The sequence below is a fragment of the Pterocles gutturalis genome, unplaced genomic scaffold (genome assembly GCF_000699245.1).
Source record: "Pterocles gutturalis isolate BGI_N339 unplaced genomic scaffold, ASM69924v1 scaffold9852, whole genome shotgun sequence".
Lineage (NCBI taxonomy): Eukaryota > Metazoa > Chordata > Aves > Pterocliformes > Pteroclidae > Pterocles > Pterocles gutturalis.
The window spans coordinates 6,195-18,500 of record NW_010115335.1 but is presented as its reverse complement, the minus strand read 5'-3'; the positions used below and the strand labels follow the sequence as shown (position 1 = coordinate 18,500).

General features: G+C 35.9%; 1 protein-coding gene across 1 annotated transcript in view; it reads right to left on the bottom strand.

Annotated features, from left to right (window-relative positions):
• The window catches only part of LOC104462985 (ELKS/Rab6-interacting/CAST family member 1), a gene marked incomplete at its 5' end in the record, with an annotated part of 96,807 nt that overhangs the window by 80,915 nt on the left and 3,586 nt on the right, over positions 1–12,306 (bottom strand). The window contains 3 exons of the mRNA XM_010075151.1: positions 938–1,105; positions 8,940–9,107; positions 11,738–11,830. Coding sequence (XP_010073453.1) covers positions 938–1,105; positions 8,940–9,107; positions 11,738–11,830 — 429 coding nt within the window. The remainder of the gene's footprint in view (positions 1–937; positions 1,106–8,939; positions 9,108–11,737; positions 11,831–12,306) is intronic.

The following is a 12,306-nucleotide window of genomic DNA, read 5'->3' as shown; positions in this document are numbered from 1 at the left end:
CTGAACATGACCTAAACCCTCACGATTCATAGCTATGTACTAGAAGAAAAGGCATTGTCCAGGCATCAGAAATTAATCAATATTCTGAACTATTAAAATCATAAGAATTGTTTGAAGGTCTAGAAAAAACCCACCTTCAAAGTCTAATACATTGAATACAAGCTCCAAGAGCAGTTTCTCTAAAAATACACATGAAAAAGTATTCTGTAAATTAAAATTTATTGTGATACGTGCATTTCTCTCATTCTACCATGTGTAGCAGCTGTTTGCGAAATACTGTGTGCAGTTTGCAAACTTAATGACATTCATTGCCCTAGGACTCAAAGCCATTTGGGCAAACTCCCCCATTTCACTAACAAAGTCTACATTTTCTTATCCAGAAAGATATGCAGGATAGTCTGAACCCTGAGTATCCTATTCTAGTAGTTCCCAAGAAATATTAAGTATGATTAAACAGCATTTCTAATGAAAGTTATATGAAGTTATTCCTGAACTTTTCTCAGTAAGTTACAGAGAAGCAATTCATCCTAATTGCTTCTACTGATACAACCCCTCATTCATTTAGTCACATCCTGAAGTCACAGTCACCCAGTGCCCTATGCTTCAAATCTGTGTGGCTTTGTTAAGGTGGTGGGTGTGAAAGGATTGATTTTCCAGATGATGTGCCTTCCTACAAATACTTCAGTCATTGTTAGTAATGAAGTGGATGCAGAAGCATCACATGCAACCACTGAAAGGCAACAACCTCTGCTCTGAATTATTTCTATTTTTTTCTTCAAAACTTCAAACTGAAATTCATCATTCACCGTCTTCCCACTACATGAATGGACTCAATCACTGATCTCCAAAACGTAAATTCTAGTTCAGACTTTTTGACAGCCTCAGAAATCGAGATGCATCAGAGACCTGTATCTGACTTAGACCTCTACAATCTTACCTTCTTCTGAAGAACATTAACTTTGCGTTCCTTCACCTCTAACATGTCCTTGAGGTCATGGATCTCTCCTGCTTGAGTCCCCTTCTCCTCTGCCATCTCCTGAATCTGCTTTGTCTTCTTATTTAGCATAGTCTCTTTCTCTTCCAGGCGTAATCGTAATGCATCCACCTAGATTCAGACATGCAGAAACAGGGTTTGTTTAGCACTGAAAGAGAGACATTTTAGAAAAGTTAAACTACAATTCCAGAAGGGTGTGCTGTCAAATTACAAATAGATTCAGAAAACTAACATCCCTTACTTTAAGACTTTAACATACAGAAGCTTGTGATAAAACAGTTACCACAAGTGGTAGGAGACTAAACAATAAAAATAATCAAATGTTTTATTCACAAATTATATGAGACTAATGATCCTTCTTGGAAAATCTCAAACCATACTTCTGAGATGACTCAGTTTTGTAAGATACAAGTCTGGAATTTTTTTCCTCAAAGTAGAAGCCAACACAACGTGTTGTTAAGAAGTTCTCTCATAGGTAGGAAAACTGACCCCTTTATTTGAAACATTACTAATGTTCAGAGATTTAAACATTGACTCCTACTACCAAACAGTCACTTTATATTCTAGGTTTTAATCAGAGTATTAGCTCTGAAGGTAATGAAGGTAAGGAAGCCTGAAGGTAATGAAAGCAGAGAGGTCTTTGCGGCCACTCCAGATCAAAACATGGAAAGAAGGTTACCCTAGGATGGCTAAGAATATTTTGGCTTAAATAGCAACATAATAGTTTAAATGTAACATGTTTTCAGCAGGATGCAGTGTTATCTTAAAAATAAAATGGAACAAATGACACAGTACAGGGTATTGTGGGACACATAAACATACTTAGAGCTTCCATGGACTCAATAAATTTAGAAACACGCTCTGGGAATTCTACTGTATCCTCAAACTTCAAAACTGCATGTTGAGGATCTTTTGCTTTTCCTTCTGCATTTCTCTTATACAAATGAAAAACAGAGCTCACAAGACAAAAGAAACGGGAGGAGGAATCAGAGCTATCTGAATATAAATTTGATGAGAAGAAGAAGGTTACTGGAGAGCACACACTAATCTCAAAGACCATTGTGGCATATGAAATCCAACACCACCAACCTGCTCAAGATACCAAAAGAAACCCACTGACCCCTTTTTTTATTCAGACAGAGCTCAAATCTGCCAGCGTGGCTGCTAATCTTATTTGACAGTATCAGATTTGGTTCCTGTTAGCTAAATCCATTACAGGACATCAGTCACACAGAGTAAACAGGGTGATCAATGAATTTCTTGGTCCTTCTGCACAGCATAGGCTAGCAGAGACATGAAGTGAAAAGATGACTTGGACAACTTCAGCTAGGAGAATAATGTAGGTAGTCACTATGCATGCAGGTATTTTGAGCAACATTGAGTTTTAATGTGTTATTCTAACTCCACTTTATTTCAATTTGCTAATGGAAAAGTTTCCTCTAAGGCTCTACATTTACAGTATGTTACACCCACAAAATCTTTTGCTATTTTCTCTGATTCCTTTTACACAGAGCAATAAGCACTTCCCAGTGAGGAAAGGAACTGCCCTGCTCTCCCCATCAGCACTGCAATCCCACTGCCACCTCTACATCTGGAGCCTTCTCACTTACACATTTATTATTAAAATCACATTCCTGACCTCTCACCCAGCAAGTGGGGCATGGAGTATATTCTGCAGAGACATTAGAGTGCCAGGTACTACCCAAATATGATTTATAGGATTGCTAGTGTTTGTAATGAAGAGTTTAGCAGGTGGATCAGGTTTTGTCTTCTTTTTAAAAACACACAGATTTATAGATTGATTAGGTATGTTCTTCTCTGGATATCTCTAATATTAAACCTAAGAGACACTTTTATTAATTCTTGAAGCGAAACTGAAAATCTCCCTCACAAGCAAATCCTCATACTCTCAATAGTTGTGTTGCAAAATATTTGAGACAGTCCAGATCCCTACAGCACAGTATTAAGTGAAAAGAGAACATCTGCAAACAGAAATTTATCCACAGAATGCTTTCCATTTTCTGATTGATTATTCTCTTTGAACTCTATATTAGCTTACGGTTTGGGGTAAATTGCATTCCTGGTTTTACTTGTGTGAGGTCCCTGCCTAGGAAACCACAGAAAACACTTTCAAGAATATTTTCAAAGGCTGGCAGGACACACAATCATCACCTTAGCACTATTCCTGGCAGAACACTGCACTTGTTTATTCATGTCAGCTCAGTTTATGTATAGCATCCTCCCACAGTGACAAGAATTGAGGTCTGTGGGAGTCAGGTGATGCCAACTTCAACAAAGTCAGCTTAAGATTTTCTCTGTACATGGAAACAGCTAGGCAAACAGCTACTGAGGTGCTGACACCCCTTCTTCTGACTTCTGCATCTTGGATGGTGTTGTCTTAACCCTGGGTTAACCCAACTGCTTTCACAGTAATAGACTGCCATGTCTTTAATTATGCATGGCAAGTAAGGTCTTACAGTACAGCTCAGGCAACTGCCAGTCCTTTGTATAACAATGGGCTTGCTAACTTGACCTGCATGTACCATCCAATTTCCCATGAAGTTTTAGCAAAATAAGCGGATTTCTTGCCACCTTCAATACAATAGCCTTCCCAGGTACAGGTACAACAGGTACGTCTTTTCAGCTGGGTACCATATATAAGACTTAAATTTCTTCACTGTAAGAACCATCTATGAAAAACTGTGTTGGGAACCATCGGTCTGTTTTCACAGAATTTTCCAGTAGCAGTAAATAATACTCTGTGACTCTGTTCCTAGTATGTATAGCCATCCATGAAGCTTGTAGAATTCCATATTTCTAAGAAAAACTAGAATATTAGTAGCTCCAATGACTACTAGAATAAACACAATAAATTACATAATACTGAATTTAGATTTATTCTTAAGCCCTTTTAAAAATTTTGGATTCTGTAATTAGATTAAAGTCTTAGCTTTAAGAACATTCCCAAGTTATATCTTAGGAAAATCACTAAAATTTTCAAAAGTCCACAGTGTCAGTCAGAACTGACTCAGGAGCTTGAGTCAATAGGACTTAGGTTGCACACATTTTTCCTCATTTTTACGATCACCTCCACTGTACACTAGCCATCATGGTATTATGACACTGGTGATCCCCACTCAATTTTAGGAAGATGTCTGTGATGCCTAGAAAAAACAGTGCTCTACTCTTTTCCTGAAACTGAGTGATTCTTCCCATCTACCTTCCACCTGCTCTACCCATGTCAGAACCATTGATTTAGATCAGTGAACCAACCATACTCCATTCAGTTGTATCAGAAGGTACAGTCTCCCCAATGTTATATCCAAGCCCTGATTTCTCTGTAATGGCAAAATTCAAAACTTTTATTCTCTTTTGGTATGACTACATTAGGAGCAACAAAAGGAACAGACAGTATCAGTCGTGAAATATGTGTTTAGAGCTTGCTATGGTTTCTAACAAGAGCCAGCTACTTTTTAAAGTAGATGTTGAAGTACTTCCATGTGTGTCAGCACTCAGAATCCAAAGATAATTGAGAAATGCAGAGGAAGACATAAACTTATATTTGGTATGTGTGGTGAAATGTTGCTTTTATCACACTGTAGATATTGCTATGTGAAATCTCCAAGTACCCAAAATTAGTACATTTTAAAAAGGATTTCGTGACATTCTATTACAATCTTGCAAACACATCATATAAACACAAAAGAGTTAAACTGCTTTTCTGATAGCATGGTCTGTAATTATGACTTAAAAGCTATGTTTACTGACTGATTTTGAATGCAGAGGTAGCTCACAACTCTCTATTTTCGACATTGATGTTTCTTACTAATTATGTTAGAGTTGACTCTTCACCTTCTTATAAAAATTGCAGCAGTATCCAGTACAGTCTGTAGAAGAATTGAGACTGAATTCTTTACGAACATACAGCTCCTAGTTATCTGGACAACTTAGTCAGATTACTTGACTACACCATGGAGCAGAGGTGCGTACACCTCGCGATGTGCAGAGCCTGTTTGGTTCTTGCTAGCGTTATAAACCCAATGCAGAAAAAGTGTACTGATCCCAGGGACTGCTCAGGTCAGAAATCAGTTGAACTGTTCTTCCAAAATTTCTAGCAAATGCTAATAAATACCTAAACACAGTGACCTCAGTTCTGCAAGATGAGCTTAACGTTTGTAGGCATCAGCATAGGTCTTAGGGCAGCTGGTGCTAACAAGTCTTGTTGGAGACAGCCACCTCCCATTCACACCTTCTTCACTAAACACGATCCATTCTCTAACTGTTTGATTTGGGAGATTCTACTAATAGTTTCAAAACGCCAGTAAAAGCCCCAATAAAGAAAGACCCCTAGAGAATTTTGTGTTCTACTGAGGCATTCAGAGCAAATAAAATACTTCCAGGGATTCATTTTTCTACTGAATACTAACCTGAATTTACCATATGGAACAGACCAATTGCAGAACACAAAAATAAAGGGGAATGCTCTCACTGATTAATTTAACCACCCATTGAAGCCACATACCTTCTGGCACTGACCTATGCTAAAGGGCTCACTGGGCAAAACATAAACTTTATATGGAAGAAGCCTTAATTCCAAAATAAATATTGATTTATTTTTTTGTTTTGTTTACAAAGAAATTGTATATTTTTAGAGCTATTTTCAAAGGTTTCTTCACAAATTGAAAAGTTAACCACAATATCCTCTCCACCCAATAGCCCTCAAGATAAACACCCCACAAATAACTCACTGTTCTTTGTAGTTCTGATGTCGCAGGTGGCAAATCCATTCTTGAGATATTATACCAACATCTTTTCCTCACCTACCTGCAGTTTGCTTTAACAGAAGACTGAAAGGCAGAGGCTTATGAAAGTATGCTCTTTTCTCTCAAAATGTTTATTTAAATATGACTTTAAAATACCAATCCTCTATGAAGATGTCTGCCAATATATGACAGAAAATGCACCTCTCTCCCTCCTCATAACTCTCTGGAGGTGTATAGAGAGAAGCTAGTTATGTTATAACACTGACCAGTGCTGTCAACAAGTGAGGCCAGGCAGGATCTCACATTCCTACCCTATTCCCAGTGAAAACTCTCACATAGAAAGATACTTTTTCCTTAAGAAAATCCAAATACATCACAGGATACAATGACAAACACTCAATGCTGTATTTTTTCAATGTTTCAATCTCACAGCTGAGAGGATCACTTGTAAAGCCAAAAGAAGGGTAACTGTGTATGATGATTTAACTGTTGAGCTTTCTCAAGAACATTGGCAAGGACGAAAAAGATGCTATTATCTTTCAAAAAGGTATAAATATCTTCTTGGAATTACATAAAAATTCTCAGGAACCTAAATGGATCATTCTAAATATTTAACTTACTCTGATACAATCGAATACCCCCATATTCAACAATGTTTCCTGTGTTAAATCCACACCAGATTGCTACAACTTACTGCGGAGAACATGATAGGCTGTACTGAATCCATTAAATCTATAATAAAAATATCATTCTAAACCAGTATCGCTAATGTTTTAACTCCATAGCAACTCCTTAATGAAAGACAGAAAATCCTCTTGCACTGTTTCTGCAGATATGTTTCACTTGTGGTATCTGGAAGCAAACTATGTGAATAACCTAAAAGCAGTAAGTAGAAAATCTGTCTCTCTCTCCCCCCACTCCCTCCTCCCTCACCCACCCCTTTCAGCCACTTCTTACTAGTGAAAAAAGAGTTGCATATTTTGGAGGAAGAATATGATTTGATTTTGTATTGTGGTGCTATATGAGAATCTCATTTGGAAGAATCCAGTGAAGAACAAATATTCTCAATGATTATTTAGCAATATTACAAGGTAGAGAATAGAATAATTTTCCATAGTAAATAACTACTTTGGCCTTCAGCCAAAATAAAATGTTTTTAATATCTATCAATAGCATATAGCAAAGTCTTTTTGTTTTTAAATATCTTGTTTAAATTACATATATTTTATTTGAATAAATATGTTTACTTACCATAACAGCTGAAATTATGATCATCTACTGAAGTCTTTAAATTGTTAATAAATTACATTATTTCAAGAACTTCATCTCATGGGTAGAAAAACACCATCTTTTATTATTTAAAAGTAAGAAGAGAAAGGTATATAGGTTTGTCACAACACCGTACAGTGATTTCACATATCTGTATTATTTTCAATCACTGTAATGGATCAAAACCTGAAATTTACATTTTTTAAATGTTTATTTACTCAATACCTACTTCCAATGATATTTTGAAATCTAAGTATTTTAAAAATAAACATGTACGAAACTAGGGTTAATTTCTGACTAGCAAAAAAGAACGAAAAAATTTAACAAGAAGTTTATGATTGTAGAATAGCACACTTTCACAGTTATATTGACTAGTACAAATGAACCTTGTCTCAAGTGAATAATTCAAAATATCAATAGAAGTAGAAATTAAAAATTAAGGTTACTGGCTTGTAGAATTAAGTCACATCTAAAACTGGTCACTTAAACCATTTTCCTTCTGTCCAACAGGAAACTAGGAAGGTAAGTTTTTAACTGCAATTCTTTTAAAAAAAGATAAGACAAGACCTTTCTCTTTTTGTTCCAGAGAAACTTAACACATCTACACCTGCTATCTTCTCCCTGTTCAGTCACCTCAAATTACGTACTCATCTGAAATTATCTGTGAAAACAATAAAATTTAACACAGAGCTATCATTTTCAATTTGTACTTAAACTTTAAAATTCCTACTTTTATTTCAGACCTGGAGATAAACTTGTGGGCCCTGTCTGAATCTCCTTCCTTTTCTGTGTCAGTTAAATCTAATAACTAAAGATATTTTCTCTCCCTGCAAGACTTCTGTCACTCACAGTCTTTCACTGTCACGTCTACAACACTACTGCTTTAAAGCAAACTGAATCTGCAATATCAACTTCTACATAAATCTGAGAATAATCATAAAATCCATCTTAGAACATCAAAAGATATTTACTATGTAACTTGATTTCTGCATGTGGACAGGGCCATGTGTACCCATAAATTCACCGAACATGGCTAAAGGAAGCTACATGAGGGTAAAAAATCCATATAAATTCTCTTACACTGTTGTAATACAGAATCCTTCTACCAGTCTTACATACAAATTTTCTGCATGCCTATTTCTTAGCTCCTTTGGCCTTTCACTGTTTCAATGTAACAACACAAATATTTTTTGATGCATGAACGCCATCTTTTGGACTTGTACTAACACTACAATTTTCCAAGCCACAGGATTGAAATGCTGTCTTCACATAACACTTCATCCTTGTTCTTCAAGAATGTCCATAAGCAATAAATTTATTCTATACTTACTATCCATTTGATGTTCAGATATATATTTGTGTCTTACATAATACGGGAATTAATTAAACATTTGTTAGCAAAACACAGTTTTGAAAATATTTTTCCTTTATCTTAGAATGCATATCATAAAATATGAAAGCCCATATTTCAGGTGTAAGCACAGGCTTACATATAAGAGGACCTATACACCTTGACAGTAGTAGTGAAGCCTCAGTGAGTTGTATACTACTGGAATTTTCTCTTCCTTTCTCTAGTCTCTTTTAGCTACAAGGTCATTGAAAATAAATCTCCCCAGCCCAGGCATTGCAACTACTAATTTAGCTGTGCCTAGGAAAATAATATTAGCAACTGCACGCTAGTGGAGCATGTCATACAAGTGTGCATTATCCACAGGAATATGTGTGTGCTTATACACCCATATTTGTCCTTACGATCAATTCCCTGGCCTAGAGAATCAAGCATAAAATCAAAGCTACAATGTGCTCAAAACAAGCAGTATCGAATGGCTCTGAGATTGCATAACCTAAGCAAGAAGAAAAGAAACAACGCTTTCCCTATGAAAAGTCAATAAGTACAGAACTGCCCATTTCACCTCTGTCTGCAGGATGGCAGCTCTTTGCTCTTTAGCTGTAAGAGACTCTTTCAGAACTTCAATATGCTGCTTGCTGTCAGAGAACTGATTTGTGAGGGTCTCCAGCTTTGTCTGCAGGGCCAGTAACTCTGTGTCTTTGCGTGACAGCTCCTGTTTCACCTGACCAATCTGAAAAAGAAAGAAAAGATGAGCAAAGGAAAAAATAATTTATACCTTCCTTACATAAATAACTATACATTCACATAACTACCAACAAACAGTATGATACTCTAACCTTATCCCACAGAATTGTGAAATTGTCAGTTATCTTCAATGAAAGGCCAGCAAAAGTTCGTGTCATGAGCAAAAGATACAAGGAAAAAGAGGTGGGAGCAATAGTATCAGTTTTTCAAGAGAGATTCTTAACAGCGTCGGTCTGTTCTTAGGCATCTTTCAAAGGACTGACCAAACTCGGTTACTTAGAAGGGATAAGTTTTTAATGAAGAGGAAAACAAGAGAAGTACCCTTACCCTGTAATATCAGAAAAGATGAATTACCTACAGGTCTCTCTCAGAAGCATGATGTTTGCTTTGAAATGTCAAACCAGCAAGTTTCTGTCCATCTCTCCATCTATCAATCCAGCCTCTGTCTTACAGAGTATGTAAAGACACCTTTACTTTTCCCACTATTTACAAAGCTATCATTTCAATCTTCTAAGAAATACCTCTTAATTTATTGAAGCTTCTTAAGGCAGATGCAAATATCCATCAAAACAACACAAAAAGTATTTGTGGAATTGCACCTTTAATCTAAGAAATTGCTCTCAACAATTTAGTGAATTAAATCAGTATGGAAATGCCAATTTATTTTAACAAATGTGGGTTGCATTATCACTTAAAAAGACAAAAAGTAAGGAATGTTAAAAGTAAAACATTGAAATGAGATGAAATCTCAATCTGAGCACAGTCATTACCGAGGATAATTTTGATGTAAATCTGAAAAAAAAAATATATTTTTTTAATTAAAGAGGACATGGAAATCCAAATGTATACTTATGTCCAAGTTTATAAACAGCTTTCCAGCTTGCCTACAATAAATTTCATAGAATAAAATAGAAATATTTAACTTTTACATATTATATAGCAGAGGTGGACATATCTCTAAAAACTAAACAGTTTTGCCTTTTTAACTTGAACAATCTTGTTTGTAACAATAAAAAAAAAAATCCCTCAATCCCAAAAGTATGTTGTCCAATGCTTCAGAACAGAAATTAAAGGACATCACAAACGAAAAAAATTGTCCAGGTCGTCTTCCATTTTTGGGAATGCATCACGAACAAAATCAAATGAATAGAAGCTATAATTTACAATTCTTTTATTTTTATTTAAATTAGAATACATTCACGCACCAGTAAAAATGAGAAGAAAAGCTTGGGGAAATTTTGTTTTATCCTGACAACACTATTTCAATAATGGTCAATTAAAGAAAGAAAACTCTTTACCAAAGAGTATTAAATTAGCATTAAAAAATGTCAAGAAGGACTCCTATGTGCCAGTGTGAAACAGTGTACATGGGGAGACAAGGAAGAAAGAGAGCAGTGGAAAGAGGACATTTCTCTCAAAAAAAACCTCACATCAACTAATTTTTTAAAATGGAATAATGGGAAGGAATATAAGAACAATTTAATTTACAGAACTATTCAAACGGCTTATTATTGTTCACTTAATTTAAACATACTAGGTTGTTTTTTCCATGTTTTTACTAAAAGCAAATATGTTCACAGAATGACTTCACCACCTATTTAAACTAGATACTAAAGCACTGATGTTAGCAGCACTACTTCTGCTGTGAGCTACTGGCCAATACAACCGGTTGCACAGTATTGCTAGGCACAGCAGAATAGCTGGAAGATACGAACTGCTAGTTATGTTTTCTGGAATATCTAAACAAAAAAGCCTCCTTAAACATTTCAGATGACACAAACTTTTTCAAGTAGCAGTTAGAATGAATTATAGTAAAACTTTTCCAAACCAGTTTGGTCTTTCTTTGAAATGATAAATTGGGGAACGAGTGGGGGTCATCTCAACCCTAAATACATGTGTTTTGGCGAAATGCTCTCATCTAACACAACCACATTTCATTACATTAAAATTTCCAAGTAGCACCCCAAGCACTCTAGAAATCCCCATTTCAGAGCTGTAAGCCCACACTGCCAATGTGCTTAAGTTCTTTAGGAAGAATTTACCACATACCACTCCAAGTTGCAAGGGAAGTTAAGGCAGCATTAAGTGCTCACATCTCTCTTCTTGGTGAGACACTATGATCACTCAGAAAACACACTAATTTCACAGTAAAGGAATAACCTAAATTCATGCTGCTAAAATTAAACATTCAGTTTTTAAAAAGCATTCAGCATCCGGCTTCTGTTATTTTCTGTGAAACAATTTTAAGAGGGTTCAGCACATGTTTTCAAATTATTTTTGTTCTACTAGGGAAAGTATATCTCTTTAAAAGCCTGGCCTCAAAATGGGTGCTGAATACTTTTGAAAATCTGCTTTGGTAGAGAAGAATAAGTTACTGCTAAAACAGCTCATACCATTAAAAAAAAGTAATAAAACAAATACAGATATTCAGTTGAAGAATGATGTTATGGGCACCAAAACCATGTGAACAAAAAAGGCAGCTACAAGGCTGAGCAGGCTGTTAGTTCTACGGTTATATCAAGTCGTAAAGAAGGTAAGAGAAGAAAAGCTACCCCAAAAGCCAGAGAGCTAGCAAGCCCCAGTGAACGGCCACTGCACACAAAAGATAAATCTTACTGCAGAGACCTCGGCCTGGAGACCAGCCACTCTTTTTTTCAGGTCCTCCCCTTGAGCCTCTTTGGCACTTAGCTCCTCCTTCAGTTGCTCTACCTGTCACGACATTGTTATGCTTTTAAATATTTATCATTTGTCAGCTTCTAGTTAGCCTGTTTCAATCCAAGTAACTAAAAGTGACAAAGAACCGAACAGAAGGATCAACTTTGGTCACTCATTTTCTTTTCCATTCTTCATTAAGACTTCTCAAAAGTTTAACGTCTCTGCAATTTCATATAAGCTGCCAGACAAAAGTTTGGTTAGGAAACAAAGATGTATTGTTATGGTTATGTTTATATATGTTAAGTATGGGGCACTTCACCCACCAGTTTTGAAATTGGAATTAACGAGGAAATTAGGACAGGAAAAGGGACATTTTTCAGTTTACGTTAATTGTCAAAATACAGACACAAATTATTATTCAATACAATATTGAAAAAATAAATGTTGTGTAATTAGAAAACAAGGTAGGACAGCAAGATATTAAGATTGGAGCTCGCTACAAGTTATGAGTGAACAGCTATGAAAGAGGA